At 45.7% G+C, this 20,667-nt stretch overlaps 1 protein-coding gene across 1 annotated transcript in view; it reads right to left on the reverse strand.

Annotated features, from left to right (window-relative positions):
• Positions 1-16,975, reverse strand: part of LOC144768499 (arf-GAP with SH3 domain, ANK repeat and PH domain-containing protein 1-like) — a 1,182,076-nt gene extending 1,165,101 nt beyond the window's left edge. The window contains exon 1 of the mRNA XM_078652209.1: positions 16,723-16,975. Within this exon, the coding sequence (XP_078508335.1) occupies positions 16,723-16,848 (126 nt within the window). The 5' untranslated portion in view covers positions 16,849-16,975. The remainder of the gene's footprint in view (positions 1-16,722) is intronic.
• Between the last annotated feature and the right edge of the window lie 3,692 nt (positions 16,976-20,667).

The raw sequence follows: 20,667 nt of genomic DNA on the forward strand, positions 1-20,667 counted from the left end.
TAGCTGTTTCCACATGCACTCTTGAACTCATACACCTAGTGAATCAACTGCTCACACATCTATGCACAGAGTCACACACCTCCCAGCCACCCCTACACAAACTCAATCTCCCATACAAATACTTGGGCAACCAATCAATAACACATATAGCCTCTCGTATAGCTAATGATCAACACATGCAGCAGTTTATATCACAACAGACATAATAATGCACAAATTAAGACAGTTTAGTCACTAACCCATGCATTCAGTGAGACACATTTAATCACTCACTCATACAGTCAGTCACGCACCTACTAAATCCTTCATCCAGACACTTATACATCCACTCATTCTTCAATATGTAAGACATATTTTATCTTTACAGAAACATACAGTCACTGGATGTTGTCATCAGTGATGTCATCAGTGATGTCATTTGAGATGTCATCAGTGATGTCATCAGTGATGTCACTGACCATGTCATGAATGATGTAATATGTGACATGATCAGCAGTGGATTGCGGGTGCGCGATATATAGTTAGTGCAACTAACTATATATGGAATTTCAATGGTTTTGTGTGAGTAAAATAAGGTTTTTTAAATGCTAATTCCTAACTATATATGGTCTATAACCTATGGTTTTTTCAGTGAATTTTCAAGGTTTTGTAAATGCTAATTCCTAACTATATATGGTCTATAACCTATGGTTTTTTCAGTGAATATATATATATATATATATATACACACATACATATATATATATACACATACATATATATATATATATACACATACATATATATATATATATATATATATACACATACATATATATATATATATATACACATACATATATATATATATATATACACATACATATATATATATACACATACATATATATACACATACATATATCATATATATACACATACATATATATACACATACATATATATATATATATATGTATGTATATATATATATGTGTATATATATATATATACATATATATATATATATATATATATATATATATATATATATATATATACACATATATATATATATATATATATATATATATATATATCTCAATTTCTCCATCCTCAGAACGCCTGCGACCTGCAATCCGGTACGTGCCAGGGTAGAGGAAACCCTTACATACAAAAACCACCACGTCGCAGAACTCTGCCGAACTCTGCTCGGCACGCACTCCCTCCCAACAAATGTTGCAAGCTTCATAGAGGTTCCATAGTGATTATTTATAGTGATTATTTATTTCATGGCCAAACTAGCCCAACACGTTTCGGCGTATAAACGCCTTGATCACGAGTCATTTTGAAGTGTGACAATTGTAACCGTGTTGGAGAAGAGACATCATACTGACTTCGGAACTGCTTATATAAACAACTTTTTCCTCTTATTTTAAATGTAGTTTCTCATTAGACATATGCAGACTGGTAATAACTATTCACATTTACGTGTATTCAGCAAACATATGTAAATATAACAAACATACTACATATTTATATACAGTTAATCGCACTTCCGCGCTACTCCTGGAAATATGTTACACCGTGGAAGACGCGAGGTAAGAAGCGTGATCTCCGCCTTTTAGTTGTCCTTTTTCAATTGTTGGGCAGGTGGGTAGCTGAGTATGACAGGTGACTAAGCGTGGAAGGGGCAATGCAACTGTTCCTATAGATGGCCGCTTCATGACTCCGTCCTTCCAAGCTATAACCTGAACTTATATATATCTTGCAGCTAATATTTAGTTTTTTTCCCCTCCAAAATAGCATTAAGTAGAAGTCTATATTGCTGTAAGTATCCCGAGCTGATATTGCGTAAAGCATAGAATACTCACTATGGAGAACACAATTTCTGGGTAATAAAATTTTCTAAGAACCTAGTTTTTGGAGTCCTGATCGGTATCTGTCTCACGCCTGTCCTTGTGCTAGCTCGCGGCTTAAGACTCTGACAGAGCAGCCACGCAGAAAGGAGTGGGCAGCGGGGAGTAGTCATTGACAGAGGGATCCAGAGTGACCGGGCTGCACCGGATCCCGGACAGTCAACTATTCTGCTACAGGTAAGAGCCGAGCACTGTCTAGTGAGTGTGCATAGACGCCCTCTCTAACCAGAGGTTTAGCAATTCCCCGCAACCCCTGTTAATGTTCAACAGAGACCCCATCTGCCCTATCCACCCTGACTCTACACATCTCCCAGTAACGGTCTCCTGGCATTGAAATGCCTGTTCAACGCAAGCAGGGTCGACTTTAGCGCAGGTGGCACCCAGTGCGACAATGTTTGTTGGCGCCCCTCAATGACTATTGCCATGGATTCCCTCACTACCACCCTTTAACAGTGCCCTTCAAGTCTGCATAACCACTCTCTATCAGATGCATTTAATTCGTTTTATAGCGCCACTCATACCAGTGTAGGGTGTCAGAGCACTTAGCATCACACACACATTACACAGAGACAATCAATCATATGTGTGTAAATCAGTGTGTAGGAACCATTACATAAGACAGCGGACTACAAGGTGTAGGAGTCACATGTCATCCATACCGGTAGACAGTATAGTTTAAGAGTGCTTGGTCTGGAGAAGCACAAACTCAGAATTTACAACATAACACCATGGTTGGCGTTGTCTATCCTAATAGTAATTGATTTCTACCCAAATGAACCCTTTTTGCAACATTAGGGTAATGAAAAACTGGGTACAAAAATCATAAGGTCTATTCTATACCTTGCAGTTTGCATGCAGCTCTTTGGTCACGGCTCATAGCTTACTGTTCTATATTAGGATTTTAACTTATAAACTGCATGAAACAAAAGGATCTCTCTGACAAAATCAGTAACCCTCTTGACGTATTTACATTATATGCATTTTGTGACATGCATGCTACATGCTCTTTGCAGGAGGCATATTAATAACCCTCTGCCCTACCTTACCATGAGTCAAAACCTCCACCAGACAAAACTCCAGTCTCTCCAGCAGAAACATTAATCACTAGAGTTATCTTGACATTTGTATTTTTGCCGGGAAATTGCTGGAGGCAAGGGACGTGGCAGCAGGAGCTTTTAAAATATTATTATGCTTGCAAACGGGGCGCCCCCACCCGTCAGCACCCGGTGCGGTGGCACCGTTCGCACGCCCTAGAGCTGACCCTGAATGCAAGCTTCATAATAAAATCCCAAAAATGTTATTAACGAGATGCAGATGATTCTTAGCAGAAGATTGACCTTCGATGTACAATAATGTATACCAGGGATCTAAGTCACATGACAATTGCCAGCTCCAATACCTTGTGACATCTTAATATGACCTGTGAGCTGAAATTTTGTTTTAGTTTATTTGCACCATTCCGATTAACATAATTTGTAACAAGAAAGCCCTGGATTGGAAGGAAGATCTCTCCCGGCCTGGAATCATTGGCAACCCTATATGAGGGTCACTCTACACTTCTTAGTACATGACAACTGGCCTACCTCTTACTACATTAACATTGTTTTCAGGACTGTGGCAAGATTTTTCTCTGTTCATGTTTAAGAACTCTTGCTTTTAATATCTATCCAAATAATCTGATGTACTCAGATGAAACACTTTCCTATGTTAAATATTTGTATTCATTTTGAAGAGGTCTAATATTCTAACTTTTTTGGTGCATGATTAACTTGTCAGATATTTTGAAGGCTCAGCTCTCCCAATTTATTTGTCACCCCCCCCCAACCCTTCATGCTGCAGAGGCATTGCTAGCACCCAGGCCTTGTGTATCTTGGGCAGTGTTCCCAGATTTTAGAACACTCCTCTAACAAAGCCAACCGAAGAGTAGCCCAATAGCACTACATGAAGGAGGGGCTGGTGGCACTGTTATACAGGCTTGAATGAAGATTGGTGACTGGCAAGGCGCCTCCTTCTGCTGGTGGTTTCTTTTGTCTCCAGTCAGTCCTAGCCTGGCTGCTCAGGCAATGGATCAGTGCCCCCTTTATCTTCCATGTGGTCTAGTCATAGGCAATTGGAATAAACTGGCACAAGGTCATCAGCTGGTCCAGGAAATTGCACTTCATCTTAAGTTTTAAAATGTACAAAAACTAAGTGGCAGCGGTGTAGTGCTGTTGGAGGTACAGGACATGGCACACGTGTCGGAATGGCATCTTGTGAAATGCATACCCACCTTTTGAAGACACTTTGCGGGTGTCAGCCAATTTTAGAGGTAGACTTCAGAGGTATTTGTTTCTTTACTATGACATTTTACCTTTCAGCAGGGTGTATTTAAAACAAACTGGATAACCCCGATTAGATATTTAACACTTCTGCAAGCTTCCCTCTGCTGCCCCTACAACACTTCAAGCTACCCGACACTGCTCCCAATGCTGCAAGCTTCCACACGTTCCTCATTTCTGCAAGCTCCCCTCGGCTGCCCCTGCACCACTGTAAGCTACCCGGCACTGCTCCCAATGCTGCAAGCTTCCACACATTCCTCATTTCTGCAAGCTCCCCTCGGCTGCCCGTGCACCACTGTAAGCTACCCGGCACTGCTCCCAATGCTGCGAGCTTCCACACGTTTCTCATTTCTGCAAGCTCCCCTCGGCTGCCCCTGCACCACTGTAGGCTACCCAGCACTGCTCCCAATGCTGCGACCTTCCACACGTTCCTCATTTCTGCAAGCTCCCTTTGGCTGCCCCTTCACCACTGTAAGCTACCCGGCACTGCTCCCAATGCTGCAAGCTTCCACACGTTCCTCATTTCTGCAAGCTCCCATCGGCTGCCCGTGCACCACTGTAAGCTACCCGGCACTGATCCCAATGCTGCAAGCTTCCACACGTTCTTCATTTCTGCAAGCTTCCCTCTGCTGCCCCTACACCACTGTAAGCTACCTGGCACTAATCCCAATGCTGCAAGCTTCCACACGTTCCTAATTTCTGCAAGCTTCTCTCTGCTGCCCCTACACCACTGTAAGCTACCCGGCACTGATCCCAATGCTGCAAGCTTCCACACGTTCCTCATTTCTGCAAGCTCCCCTCGGCTGCCCCTGCACCACTGTAAGCTACCCGGCACTGCTCCCAATGCTGCAAGCTTCCACACGTTCCTCATTTCTGCAAGCTCCCCTCGGCTGCCTGTGCACCACTGTAAGCTACCCGGCACTGCTCCCAATGCTGCGAGCTTCCACACGTTCCTCATTTCTGCAAGCTTCCCTCGGCTGCCCTTACACCACTGTAAGCTATCCGGCACGGCTCCCAATGCTGCGAGCTTCCACACGTTCCTCATTTCTGCAAGCTCCCCTCGGCTGCCCCTGCACCACTGTAAGCTACCCACCACTGCTCCCAATGCTGCAAGCTTCCACACGTTCCTCATTTCTGCAAGCTTCCCTCGCCTGCCCTTACACCAGTGTAAGCTACCCGGCACTTCTCCCAATGCTGCGAGCTTCCACGCATTCCTCATTTCTTCAAGCTTCCCTCGGCTGCCTCTGCACCACTGTAAGCTACCCGGCACTGCTCCCAATGCTGCGAGCTTCCACGCGTTCCTCATTTCTGCACGCTCCCCTCGGCTGCCCCTGCACCACTGTAAGCTACCCTGCACTGATCCCAATGCTGCAAGCACCCACACGTTCCTCATTTCTGCAAGCTTCCCTCGGCTGCCCCTACACCACTGTAAGCTACCCGGCACTGCTCCCAATGCTGCAAGCTTCCACACCTTCCTCATTTCTGCAAGCTCCCCTCGGCTGCCCGTGCACCACTGTAAGCTACCCGGCACTGCTCCCAACTCTGCAAGCTTCCACACGGTCCTCATTTCTGCAAGCTTCCCTCGGCTACCCGTGCACCACTGTAAGCTACCCGGCACGGCTCCCAATGCTGCGAGCTTCCACACGTTCCTCATTTCTGCAAGCTCCCCTCGGCTGCCCCTGCACCACTGTAAGCTACCCGACACTGATCCCAGTGCCATGAGCTTCCTTCCACATGTTCGGATATCATCATGATATACCCTAAAACATATTCAGAAATTAAGCTATAATTGAACTACTCAGGAGCGGGGCCCAGTAGCAGCAGCAGCAATTATCAGAGTAGATTAGGTTCAGCTGACCCTTTCTTTAGCAGCCACTTCCTCCCTCATCCTCCCACTGCCTTCGCTACTATGCCTAATCTCCTCCCTCCACTCCCGGGGTTCTCCCCACTCCACCATGGTCATCAGGCGCGCAACACCCATTGGGCTCACAGGGCTTCAGTCCACCCCCCCCCCCCCCCCTCCGTCGTGTGTGTCAGCCCGGGCGGAGACAGCTTTGCGGGCTGGCGAGCATCTAATTGCAGCCGCACCCGAGTACTTAACAGGTCTTTAAAAGACCATTTACTTGTAAATTAGGCTTTTGTGTGTTCACCCCTTCTTACAGCCACACTGTCTATGGTTGGAAGAATTAGCCCCCTGAAATATTTTTCAGCCCCCCCCCCCCCCGAAATTTGGCTCTAGTTGTCCGCCTGATGGCCACCAAGAAGTTGGGCTCCCATCTGGAGACAGAGATCAAGTGATGCCGCTAAGAGTGCCAGTGGAACAAGATTTCCAAGCTGGTCAAGCAGCTACCAGCCAAGCACATCGCCAACGGGGAAATCCTGTCAGCTGGTTGCTGCCAGCAAGCGTGGCCTGCTGACGCCTCGGAATTTCCCAGCATGACAGCCGAGCAGCGGCGCACTGCGTCTGGTGAGGGTAAATGGGCAGAGGCGCTTATATAAAAACCCCCAAGTCTCACTTTAAATTTACTGTTTTTTAATCAAACATCATGTATATTGCCTGGTGGTCTGATCAGGCTAAAATCATAAATAGAGACATTTAATTGCGGCTACTGCCTTAAAAAGCACTTCTCCCAAATTGTTTCTCTTAAAGCTTTTAGAAATACTCTGCTAAACATGTTACTAGTGCAGATTTTGATGATTGTTGGACATTTTGTGCTTGCTTTATAACGTTTCCCATGAATTTTGAAATGTAAACAAGACCTATCACATATTAGCAGCTGTTTACATTATTATGATTCCTTTAGCAGTGATACAAATATTGATGACCCATAACATGTCAGAAATATAACGATACACACGTACTATTTGAAAAGTGTGAGATTGTACAGACCATGTCCAAGTCATGAATAAGTGAATAGAATGATTACTTACATTATGCAGTTTATTTTATCAAAGATGTTTGATTCTGGCTTCTCAAGTAACTAACATTTTTTCCAAGCCTCTGATAGCTTTATCATTCGAATTAACAAATGCAAGAGTTTCTCTTCATCTCGCTTCTCATTATACTCCCCCCCCCCCCCCTTCACCTCCACCTACCAGTCCGTGCCGGCCTTTTTTTAAATTCTTCCTTTTGAGGCCACTATGTTCTTGTTATACGATCCCTTCAGGGATTTGTAGCACTTGCCGTTTTTTTTAGGTCCAGCCTGGGCAGCGCATGAGCGGCTCGGTGAGGCATGCTTTATTTGAGTCTGCCCACTCTCCGCCCATATTTTTCATTGGCTTGTGTCATTGTCCTTTGTAAATGATGGCTTCTGATTCGTGAATAGGCTTGTTAGTCCCTCCTTAGTACCGCCTTGTCCTCATTTGTAACCTCCCATGAGTACTGGCCCTTTTACTTTTGTTGTTACACTGTATGTCATATTTAGTCCGCAAGCACTATTTTCTTTAACGAGTTTCTCCTATACAGGCATGACATGCTTTCCTGCAACATTCAGCGAGCCATGTGCGCTTTCAATTTCCAAGCAGCCCTGGACAACGGCGGCTGCTTCTTTGGAATTAAATAGGTTTTGCATTTACAAAAGTATGAGCTATTGCCATTGTAAATGACAATGTCTTTTTATTTATGTGTTAATTATCCAAACAAACATTTACAATGCCAATAGCCTAAACTCTCGCAAATGCAAGACCTATTGCACTGCAAATGCTTGTTTTGTTAGCTGGGAAAAATTTGGAGTTTCAGTTCACTCGTCACTTGTCGATGAGGGTGTGGAACAATGCGTGAGTACATGTTTGTGCGCATCCCAGTAGGATAGCATGCACTGACAGTGGAAAAGTGGAGCATTTGTGGATGGATGTGGACTTCAAGTTAATTCTACACGCGGATTTGATAATACCTGTAATTTAGCCTTCAACATGACAAGGGTTTAAACACTATTTTAAGAAGGCGGTGAAACTATGCTTGCCATACGAAAGTTGTTTTGTATCCAGAAGAGAGCTACATGACAAATCGTTTTGGAGGTAGGTCTGTTTTCTATTTCTATAGATCACGTGACTGTGCGGCGACACCCTTAAATTACTTGTGGGGCAGGCATTCAGGCTTTTGGCAGATACAGGACACAGGAGATTATTTACTGTGCGGGTACAGTAAGACCTCATTATTTTTAAACAGTAGAAGTTGCTTTTTTTGTGCAATTGGGTACATGTGGATACCAGGTGATGCTATTTCAAACTGCCTTGGATATCACTTGTTTAATTTGTTTTGATTTTTGGTTCGCACAATGGGTGATTTTTTACTACAATCGGAACTTACTGGGGACCACTAAATCACTTCAACCAGTGTTCATCACTTCAGCTGGTGCTCCCACCATATTCACTTGGCTCACATACAGGATACTCACTACTGGTGATTCTTCATCACTTTTTGAATGTGCACGGGACCACAGTGTCTCTTTAATTAGTGTTCACATTATATTTACATGGCGCACATAGCGGCTGACATGCCCCATACACCAGACGGGCAACTAGAGCCAAATTTCGGGGGGGGGGCTGAAAAAGATTTTGAGGGACTAATTCTTCCAGTCATAGGCAGAGTGGCTCTAAGAATGGGTGAAAACACAACAAAAGCCTCATTAACAAGTAAATGGCCTTTTAAAGACCTGTGAAGTACTCAGGTGCGGCTGCAATTAGACAGTCGCCAACCCGCGAAGCTGTCTCAGCCCAGGCTGACACACACGAAGGGGGGGGGGGGCTGAAGCCCGGTGAGCCCAATGGGTGTTGTGTGCCTGCCATACACCAGAGCCGACACTCAACAAGCTTCCTTTTAAGTTCATTGGGAAACACACAATTGCCATCACATACATCCACTCCAATCCAAAACACATAAATAAAAAATATTTACATTCAAATACCAATAGATCTAACTCTAAAAAAATGTGAAACCTATTGCATTGCAAATGCTTGTTAAAGAATGCTATTGACAAAAGAAAACAGATGGCATTCCAACGTCAAGCACCTCCAGTCACACCAGGTCACTTTATCAGTTGCTAACTCAGGGGCATCTCTTTCTGATGGTTTTGTCAATGTTTTAGAACTTTAACACTAAAGGAAAATACTTCTGGCTATCTAGCTAAATAGTTTTAATGAAGCTATGTTTTCTTATCTATTTTTATTATGTATTTACTTATTGCTGCTGGTGAATTTTGTAAGTACATGAGGTTGTGATGATGTTTTAATGATGTCTTCATGTTTGTATTTGGCTTTTATGGAAGCTCTTCGCTGCCGAAATAAAGTATTATCGTATCGAATTACTTGTACTAAAAAAATTTTTTTTTACAAAATTTACTGTAAGACATTGCACTTTTTTACGACAATTCTATTCTCCATGACTATGGAAGCTCCTTCCCAGTGTGTTCTTGTGGTTTGAGAGTCTGCCGTTTATTGCAGTATTACCCTTTTACCTGTGTTTGGTACTCTTTTGTAACATGCACATGTCACTTTTCTCTTGTAACACACTGTTTGCTACCTCTTACATTTTGTTTGCTTTCGATACTTGCACAAGTGCCACCATTGCCCATGTAACGTTTGTTCTTGTGTTTGAGTGTCTGCCATGTATTGCAGTACTATACCTCTACTTGTACTTTGTACGCTTTTGTAACCTGCACACATGTCACTTTTTCTTCCTGTAATGCACCGCTTGCTACCTCTTGTATTTGTTTACTCACAATTGTCACTTTTGCCGCATGTAACTTAGCGTTTGCTTTTGTAATTTGTTCACTTGTAATGTTCTCATGTATCAGTTCTGTTCCTATTGTGAAGCGCTCTGACACCTTCGGGTAAATTCCGCGCTATATAAAAACGCATAAATAAATAAATCACTGTTACTAAATATTTTACTTGGTCCTAAAGCAGGGGTCTGGACTCACAACAAGGGGGATGTCTAGAACTATAGTGGTGGGGTCATAAGAAGGGGATGCCCAGATCTGAAGGGTCAGGATTCAGGAACAAGAGGGGATGCGCAGGGCAGTTCTCAAGAGAGGCTAACATTACTGTCGCTTTTTTTATATGTCTCGTAGAGAAAATGAACAAATGATGCAAACACACCCTTTTGAGGATGGGCGAGATTGTTCAACCCTTTAAAGATGGTCATTTAGAATTAACACTTCATGAAGGATCCCACAGGAGTTCAAAACTGGATTAATATACATAACACTTAATTTTTTTAATCCAGATATTTCAAAGCGTTCGCGAGATGATGGTGCGCAATAAAAAAGGAGAATCCTTCATAGCGCCTAGAATGCCCAGTACTTGCCAAGCTATAGCTGTGGGTGTGATGTGCATGAAGAATGTGGTCTCTTGATACATGCACAATTGTCACTATTGCCTCATGTAACGTAACTTTTGCTTTTGTAAACATGCTCACTTGTAATTTTCTCCTCATGTATCATTTCTGTTCCTATTGTGAAGCGCTCTGACACCTTCAGGTAAAGTCCGCGCTATATAAAAACGCATAAAATAAATAAATAAATAAATAAAAGGGGCAAAGCAAACCTTCTTAGAAAACACATGAAACATACAAATGCCTGGACTTAGGACACATCAGTCAAGTAACACATGTAAATGTTATGGGGAGGGGTGGTGCCCGCCCATATTTTTAAACATATGCTTTTTATCCTGACCGCCTTTGTTTATTAAAAAGCACACATTGGTTTAGACCCCCGGCTGAAAAAGGAGAAGATGTGAACAATTGGAGGGGGGGGGGGTGAGAGAGGGTCTCGTAGTCGTAGAGCCAAGATGGATGGATGGGTGGATGGATGTACAGTAGCTCAGCGCTGCCCACCCCGTGCACAAAGGCTCCCAGGCGCCCGTGCCACTGAAGGATGACACGGCAAGAGGCGAGGGGGGGATGCCGCCTGCCGGCTGCCGGGGGAGGGGGCGCTGCAGCCCCTGTCGGCCCCGTCCGCAGCGCTGTGAGGCTCACGTCTGCAGACAGATAACGCTGTGGTTCGTGTGATCATGCCCGCGCAAGCAACTGCCACATGACAGGGAGCGCCCAGAGACATGTCGTGCCCAGAATGAGAGAGCGGAATCCGAGCCGGCACCATGTGCGCGGCAGGGAGCGAGTAACTGGTACTGCTCGGCGGGGGCAACAGACAGCGCCAGTGGGGCCCTCCCCCACTCCCACCGGCCATTGGAGTGGGTGCGTGGGGAGGTACAATGGATGTGCCGTGACTGAGCTATTACTAACATTATTCTGCAAGTCTAGATGTACTGTGAAGACAAATAAAGCCCCTGGCATCGTGCACTTTTAGCAATGCTGCGTGCACAGCTTTCTATGTGTACTCAGAGCTGTGAACGAAACATAGAAGAGCTACAAATAAAGGGAAGCTCGAAATCAGGCACGGGACAGACCTGCTAACATATTGGGTCATGTTAGAAGCCATACCGAGCAAAGTGAGTATGCACTTTATTAGACATATCGTGGTCATACAGCATTTACAGTCCTTTTCTAAGCGCTTTAGTTTGGATGAAGGAACGTAAGGCACAGATAGATGAAGCGATTTGCCAGGGATTACACAATGCGGGTGTGGGGAGCTGGGATTAGAACCCAAAGCTGCAGGCTCTGCAGTCTTCCTCTTAGCCAGCACACGTCATCACCTGCTGTATGCTCCTGGAGAAAGCGTGCTAGACCGTGCACGTGCTCGCCCATAGGACGCAGCACATCCACGAAGCCTTATGCCGAGGTATTTGCTCGATACAGGTGACAAGGGGAGGGGCTGGCTGCACACTTAGCATGTCACGGTCGCCCTTGTCCTGCCCTGACCTCCAGCAGAGACATAAGGAGATTGTGCAGGTGACTCGAAGCTGTCCACATGCTTCCTGCTTATGCACAGAGGCTCTCTGCTAGTATGCTGCAAAGATACCCACCCTTAAAAAAGCTGAAGGCCAGCCCGCCCTACTGAAACATTACCAGACAGGTATGCAAAATTCCTATAGCGATCAGTGCCAAAACCTGCCGCATAACAGGTAAATTCACATTGACCATGAAAGGCAAGACCAGAAATATAACAGTAATTTGAAACTACACCAGTCATGTATAAGCATATTTCCAATGCTGCACGAATCCCACTTGGTTGGCCCATAAAGGCCTACAAATAAAGCCAAACTAGATGATTATAGAAGCAACCTACCTGCATCTCTACCAAATAACTCACCACCTAACCACAATAACAAGAAATGAGACAGCCAAGGTCAGCCAAGTGCTGAGATGTGCACATGAGAAATGGACGTGAATGTGACATTTGACAGGTTTTCAATGTAAAAACAAAACAAAAAAACATAGGGGTACTATCTTTCAGCTCAGGTTTATCACACCCCTCCATTTCTACCGACAATTCCCCACAGCACAATATCTCTGCATCAGCCCCCAATCAACATGATGATGAGTTCCAGCACCCAAAACTGCCTCATGATCCCCGCTTCTTGAAAATCGACACAGCTTCTCACCTGGAGCACACGCTTGGGTAAACTCAGAAGCAACACAAGCTCACGAAAAGCACTTCAAAACACACAAAAGGGCTTAATCATATAAGCATTGTGGAGTACCTAAATTGGTACTACTTCTGTACTCTTAAAAGTCTATCGGCCACATGCATCAATCTAGGATTTTGCATTTCCTAAATAGCGAAAATAAAGGAATCGCTATTTAGGAATTGCAAAATCCTATGCATCAAGAAATCCCCAACATTTTTAGGATTTCTTAAATTTCGGAATTTGCTATTCCTTAATTGCGAATCGCAATTAAGGAATGGCATTACATTGACATAGGAATCAATGCCGTTTTGCATTTCTTTTTTTAGGAAATCGCAAATTGTTGATGCATTGCAAGGGTGCAGAGGGGGGTCCAAAGGACCCCACCTGCACCCCTGAAATGTATTTTAAAGTGCATGTTTCACACACACATGTCCTAAGGACATGTGTGTCTGTAACATGACACTTTCCAAAATGCATTTTTGTGCTTTTTGAAAGAATTTCGCAAATTAACACGAGGGTCAACCTCATGTTAATTTGCACTTCCTATTTCAAAATTCGCTTTTTTTTTTTTAAATTGATGCATTGCATTTAAGGAATCGCACAAATGCGATTCCTTAAATGCATTCGCATTTTTAGGAAATGCAAAAAAAAAAAACTCATTTTGAAAAAATGTTTCATGCACCCCAAAAACGTATTTAGGAAGCGCAAACGGCCGAATTTACCGATTCGCACCGTTTGCACTTCCTAAATAGGTTGATGCATGTGGGGGTATATGAATTGTCTCCAAGTCCTCTGAAATAGCTCAGGGAATACTCATTTACAAATGTTACAAACAGTAAATGCCGTCTTTGAACTTTTACCAAAATGGTAGTTGGACTTTGGGGAGAGATTCACAAAGGCACGTCAAATCCTACTATCAGAAAATACAACTTTATGTACTACAGAATGCTTTGTCTATAGCCCCCATAGTCTCTCTACAAACAAAAATTAAGAGTATTGCGAAAGATCCCACGACAGCACAATCTGAGCATGGGGCAATGAAGTAAACATTTTGTGAAAGTATGTTGATGGGTTTGTGTGTTGCCTGATAATCTTGGCATGTTGTTTAGTATTAGTCTTGCGTGACAATAATGTCAATTTTAATGTAAAAAGCAGCATCCATACAGCTACTGTTCGGAGAAGTACAGGGCTGAGTATGTAGTCGAGGGTAAAAGAAGGACAGGTGGCTAATACATAAAAACTCAACGAAAAAGCATTCACTGCAGAGCACATCCATCTTTCTCTCACTTTTTTTGCATTGTATTCATTTGTCTTTTGCGGTTTTAAAACTGTATTCATCTGTTCTTGTATGATCTTATATTATAAATATCGAATAAAGTAATTGACTGACTGACACTCACTGAGTGCAGGGGAGATCTCAAAGGCTGGCTCTGTGCACCCCAGGAGAATATTGCGAACTTGGATCCCAGTAGAATATTCAACCCCTGGCCCTGAGTGAAAATTTGCATCCCAGTGGACTATCCGAACCATGGAGAGCAATGTAATATTCGAATCTCGGACCCCAGTGGGATAGTCCCACTATGGATGCGATTGGAACAGCCATCCACGTATAGCAGAGAAGTAGTTTCACCTGTGACCCCTGTCGGATGTTCTGCCCACAAATGAATATTCGAACCTTGGATTCCAGTGGAATATTCGGACCCCTGTGAACTATTTGAACCACGGATCCCAGTGATATATTCTGACTTCAGTGGAATAGGTTTAACCCTTTAGTGTACGATTCTGGCCATGGAACCCAATGGACGGCTCTCATCTTGGGTCATGCATCATTCTTGATACGTTCCTAGCCATTCAAATGGGAATTTCAGAGTCACCTCAACAAAATGTAGTTAAGCCACTCCACTGGAATGCAAAGAGCCAGTCCATGGGCTTATGATGAGCCCTCACTGGGGAATGTTCTGAGGGGAACCGTGCCCCCCCTACTATCGATCAATTACTCAAATGTTTCCAGCCTCTGTTTCACATACCAATACCTCCAAAAGTGAAAGTCATGATTGCCCTATGAGGGGTCTGTTCCCCTTCCCCTCAACATGGGGAATTCTCCCCGTACCCCAGTAGATTGCTCTGAGCCCCTGTACCCCCAGTAGATGGTTACAAGATCCTCCAGGCAGGTTGCTTGAGGCCTTTGGAGGAATGTGCTTGAGACCCACAGGCTGGTGAAATGTTGTAACCCCACAGTGAAATCTTCTGAGCTCCCACAAGAATGCCCTGGAACATGCCCAAGTGTAACGCTTTATGTCCCAGGTAGTATGTTGAACCAATAAAATGGAATGTTCTAACTCCATATTCCACCGCCTCCTCTACCACCCTTCAAGTAGAATCCCCAGAGCAACATCATTCCCAAGTACATTTTACAACCTCAGTATGACAAAATGGAATGTTCTCAAAGTCTAATTAAATCCTAAATTAATAGAATATATCCTGTGGCCTTGTATTCAAATGAAAATGTCCCAGCATCCTTTTGAGAATGTTCGCCTTCCTTTTAGAATATAGATCTAAGCCTTCACCACTATCGACATTTCATCCAGTTGCCCCAATATTATGATCGAGGCCTGGTGGCATGGCATTGTGTTGTGGAGCACCTGTCTCGGGCAACAAAGTGAATATCCTAATGCTTGGGCCATGCATCAGGGTCGGGCTGGGACAGGAAATAAGCCTGAGCCCCGAAATAAAATTGGCTCCTGTTAGCACACCAGATAGCTAAATGAGTGGCTGTGTTTCCAAATCCGGGCAGTTTTAAACTAGTAAAGACCCTCTGTGTGAGTGTTTTCAAAGTATATTAGACTGCATGGATTTATGTTTGGTGCAAACATTGTTTATGTTAACATCAGGGAAATCAACAGTAAAAACAGGCCTAGTAGACCATAAAACTGGCCCACAAACCGCCCTAAAATCGGCTCACACAGTGACCTGTCAGATCAGCCCCGTGGATACTGTCTGATTGCCCGATGGGCCAGCCCGGCCATGCTGGATGGTTTGAGCCTCAGTCGCTGCCAAGCACCCTCTGTGTCACTTTCAACCCGTCGTACTTTTTTCCAACCAGCAGAAAGTTGAATTCTGGAAGTTAGGATGTAACTTTTGATACAGATATATAGATACACAATCCCAGAGTGCAAAATACTGCAGGCTAAAAAGCCCCGGACTGGCGAAGGCGTTCCATGTGAAATTGCAGAAGTTCCAAACGTCTCACAGTGGCACGTTTCGAGCCACTCCAACTGAATATTCAAACCCATCACCTCCCAGGAGAGTGCTTGAACCCTCGCACATTAAAATTCGTCGAGTTTACACCACAGTGGAATCCCGAGTCTCGCTCACCACTGCCTCCCAAAGCCAAAACGTTCCAAGCCACACCATAAAATGCCCAGAAGTACACCCATTACCCGCCCACGCCCCTTGACAGCCTTCCCCACAGGATTGCATCCTCACTCCACCTCAGAAACCCAAGCTTCCCGCGCTGACCTTTCATTTGACGCGCTGATGCATTATGGGAGCTGCAGTCCAGTTGCACTCGCATTGAAATGATCGGAATAGCGCACCTGATAACGATTGGTAAAACAAAACCCTGTTAATGGAAAGTGGGTGTCTCGATGATGAGGGACGTGTTAGCGACCTTACACCCTCACCACCTCATAACATGAGGTCCTAAACATTCCCCCGACCATTCCCACTCCTATCACGCCGCAGGAATGCACTGCGCTTCTTAAAGACTGTTCACATCTGCCCTGTGGAGTGAGCATACTTCCAGTGGCAGGAGTGCCTAGAAGCACCCCGTGGAACGCCCTATGCCCCTTTCTATAGGCTAATGTTGTAACATCCCCATCCTTTCAATGGTCGAGCACCACAGCTAGTAACGCGTTGAACCCATCAGCAGCGGGGTGCTTAGAGCCCCGTCACTCCCTGGCACTGCCCGCTCTCACCTCCTCGATGCCGCTGACCGTGCCCCTGCAGTGCCCCATCCTGGTGGTGAAGGAGGAGGTGGTCGGGGAGCTCCAGTCCTCCAGGGTCTCACTGATGAACTCGCCGACAGAGATGAGCTCCGGCATGGTGTCCGTCTTTGGGGGGTGAAGCGCCGCCGCAGACCCCTCTGGCTCCCGCACCCCGTCTCCTGGCGCACCTCGGGCTCTGCTGCCTTCCTCGACCCCGGCCCCTCCAGCTCCTGTAGCTGCAAGAAACGGGAACTGCGGGGCGCGCGCCGGGCTCGATGCACGAGCCGAGGAGGCGTCTACACGGACGTGAGCATGCGCGAGCGCCTGGCCGTCCTGTGCCACAGTATCCTCCCATCAGCAGCAGCTCAGCATCCCAATGCACCTGTACAGCAACCCCAGAGGAACGGCGCCCGCACGGCACCCGGGAACAAAGCACCGGCGGCGCCACTCAAGGAATCCCCTAAAAAATGACATAGCAGCAGAGTACGGCTCCACAAAACAGACGTACAGCATCCCCGGAGCTCTTGCACCCTTCTGCACCACCACAACGTCCCTGCATCATCGGCACCGTTTAGCACCGATACACTCCTATATATCATTTCAGCAGATGGGATTACACCAGTTCAGTGCAACTACAGTATCCCCAAATTTCCAGCACGTCATTTGTATCAGCATACCAATGCACAACTAAAAATATGAATCGCAGCAGCATAACTGACTAGAGCACCGCCACCAACACAAATATGGAATCGAGGCAGCATCCGCGCAGCTGCCCCAGTGCACCACAGTTGCCTTCAAAGATAACCCGCCTTCCTCAACATATGACCAATATAGCGCCCAACGCTAGAGGGAGCACCTGTACAGTGTCAGGGCAGTACTGCCACCACACCAATAGAATAGCTGGCACCAAGATAGAACCAACAGTCCCATAGACTATCACCCCCTCTGTATTACCATTACAACAGCAGAGGACTCAACTTCAGTACCTCGTCGCCAGAGCATAAGTAGCATCCGTAAAACACCTCTGTAGCACCCTCATAGCACCATTACATGCATAACACAAGCACAGCTTCACTAGAGCACCACTGAGGCACCGGTCGAACTAACAGTAGAACAACTTTCATAGAGCCCCAAGACCGTTTCGGAAGAGCAACAATAAAGAACTAGTATTGGCAAAGTCAATAGGTCTAACTTTAATGTGGTGATGGATGCAAACCGCAATTAAACCAAACCTATAGAACTAGTCAATGGTCATTTATTTTAAGCTGGATTATGTGCCGTAATGCTTGCATATGTGTGTATATAAATATATTCGTATGCACGTTGTCTGGGTCCTACACACAACTTTCAGTTAAAACAAAGAAGGAGTGCTTTCACTAATTGTTAATTATTGAGGGGCCCCGGGGAAAAAGACTACTGTATTGGTATAGCCCAAAAGCCCTTCCCAAGAGGTTTAGTAATTAGCTACTCCATTTGTTCAGCATGGTTGGTAATATTGTTTATTTAAAGCGGTCTTAGTGTAGTTTTGGTGATGAGCCTTAGTGTCAGGGGTGTGTTCTGACTTGTTGGAGGAAACTTGTATGTGCGTTAAAGAATGGTGTGCAGCAGAAACATGTGTGAGTGACCAAGTTGCATTTGCAAATACCTACCAGTTTCCATACTGAGTTTACATTTTCTGGAAACTAGGCATGTTGATATTAGAAAAAGGACATCTCTGAAATGCTAGCAGGGCCCACAAGGAAACATCCAAGACACCACAGTAGTGGGCCAATGAGGCCAAAAGAAAAGGGGAGGTAGTGCAACCCAGATACATTGAGAGACACAATGTAGTGGAACTATGGTATTGACCTATAAAGTGAAAATGGTACAACACAAGGATAACCAGAGACACCACAGTAGAGGACCCAAAGGCCAACCCAAAAAGAGAGATTCTATGACCCATAGATAACTAGAGACACTTCAAAAGTAGGTCTATGGTCTTCACCCAGCAGCAGAATTGCCCCTGCAAACTTCGCTATATCGGGTGACGGGCCGTAAGATCAAAACCAGAATAGGGGAACATCGCAGCAATATAAGGTGCAAAAGAAATGTAACTAAGATGGCAGACTATTTTATCCAAAATGGGCACCCCCCCAATGACATCAGGTGGACTATAATGGAGTAGATCGAGAGCAACAATCTGACAAACGACAAGATCCTACTCCAGAAAGAACAACGTTGGATCTACCGCCTTTCCACCCACATAGTAGGACTCAATGACAACAGTCCATGGAATACCCTAAGTAATCACTGACACTCACCCCCATGATTTTCAGCCCTAAGACACCCTGCAAACTTTCAATACACCTTGACCTATGACACCACAGTCTGGCTGAGCACTGAATGACCATATAATGGCCCAATATTACATTACACACTAGTTCTGACTTGTGTCTGACGACTTAACCGAGCATTTCCCCTAGAACAAGAGCAAACCTGGTTAGTGTATCCACCCATGCTCCATCGAGGTCAGCCTTAAATTGCTTCTAGTGCCTGTCTAACATGACTATTAAATATCATTGGTGCTTTGTGATTTTTGGCAATATTTCTACATAAACATACAAACAAGTTTTTAAAATCAGGGCTACAGGTAAGGCTCCCGCGGAAGGCAGGGGAGAATCCAAGTAATGAGCTAGCAGTCAGCTCCTCAGTTTTAACCCAGAGTGGGCGTGGCCAGAAGAAAGTGGGCGTGGCTGAGGGGGCGGCTCGCTGATGGCGGCGAGCGAGGGATCCTGAACCCGCTGCAGCGTCTGCCTCGGCTGCGCGGGGAACAATGAGGCAAGGGAGTGGTCCCTGGAAGGGTAGGTGAATTTTAAATTAAAAGCGCGAGGCGAGCGCTGAGTAGAACAAACACGTTTTTAAAATCAGGGCTACAGGTAAGGCTCCCGCGGAAGGCAGGGGAGGATCCAAGTAATGAGCTAGCAGTCAGCTCCTCAGTTTTAACCCAGAGTGGGCGTGGCCAAAAGAAAGTGGGCGTGGCTGGGGGAGCGGCTCGCTGATGGCGGCGAGCGAGGGATCCTGAACCCGCTGCAGCGTCTGCCTCGGCTGCGCGGGGAACAATGAGGCAAGGGAGAGGTCCCTGGAAGGGTAGGTGAATTTTAAATTAAAAGCGCGAGGCGAGCGCTGAGTAGAACAAACAAGTTTTTAAAATCAGGGCTACAGGTAAGGCTCCCGCGGAAGGCAGGGGAGAATCCAAGTAATGAGCTAGCAGTCAGCTCCTCAGTTTTAACCCAAAGTGGGCGTGGCCAGAAGAAAGTGGGCGTGGCTGGGGGAGCGGCTCGCTGATGGCGGCGAGCGAGGGATCCTGAACCCGCTGCAGCGTCTGCCTCGGCTGCGCAGGGAACAATGAGGCAAGGGAGAGGTCCCTGGAAGGGTAGGTGAATTTTAAATTAAAAGCGCGAGGCGAGCGCTGAGTAGAACAAACAAGTTTTTAAAATCAGGGCTACAGGTAAGGCTCCCGCGGAAGGCAGGGGAGAATCCAAGTAATGAGCTAGCAGTCAGCTCCTCAGTTTTAACCCAGAGTGGGCGTGGCCAGAAGAAAGTGGGCGTGGCTGGGGGAGCGGCTCGCTGATGGCGGCGAGCGAGGGATCCTGAACCCGCTGCAGCGTCTGCCTCGGCTGCGCGGGGAACAATGAGGCAAGGGAGAGGTCCCTGGAAGGGTAGGTGAATTTTAAATTAAAAGCGCGAGGCGAGCGCTGAGTAGAACAAACAAGTTTTTAAAATCAGGGCTACAGGTAAGGCTCCCGCGGAAGGCAGGGGAGGATCCAAGTAATGAGCTAGCAGTCAGCTCCTCAGTTTTAACCCAGAGTGGGCGTGGCCAGAAGAAAGTGGGCGTGGCTGGGGGAGCGGCTCGCTGATGGCGGCGAGCGATGGATCCTGAACCCGCTGCAGCGTCTG

Source organism: Lissotriton helveticus, chromosome 7 (genome assembly GCF_964261635.1).
Source record: "Lissotriton helveticus chromosome 7, aLisHel1.1, whole genome shotgun sequence".
In the NCBI taxonomy this organism is placed as follows: Eukaryota; Metazoa; Chordata; class Amphibia; order Caudata; family Salamandridae; genus Lissotriton; species Lissotriton helveticus.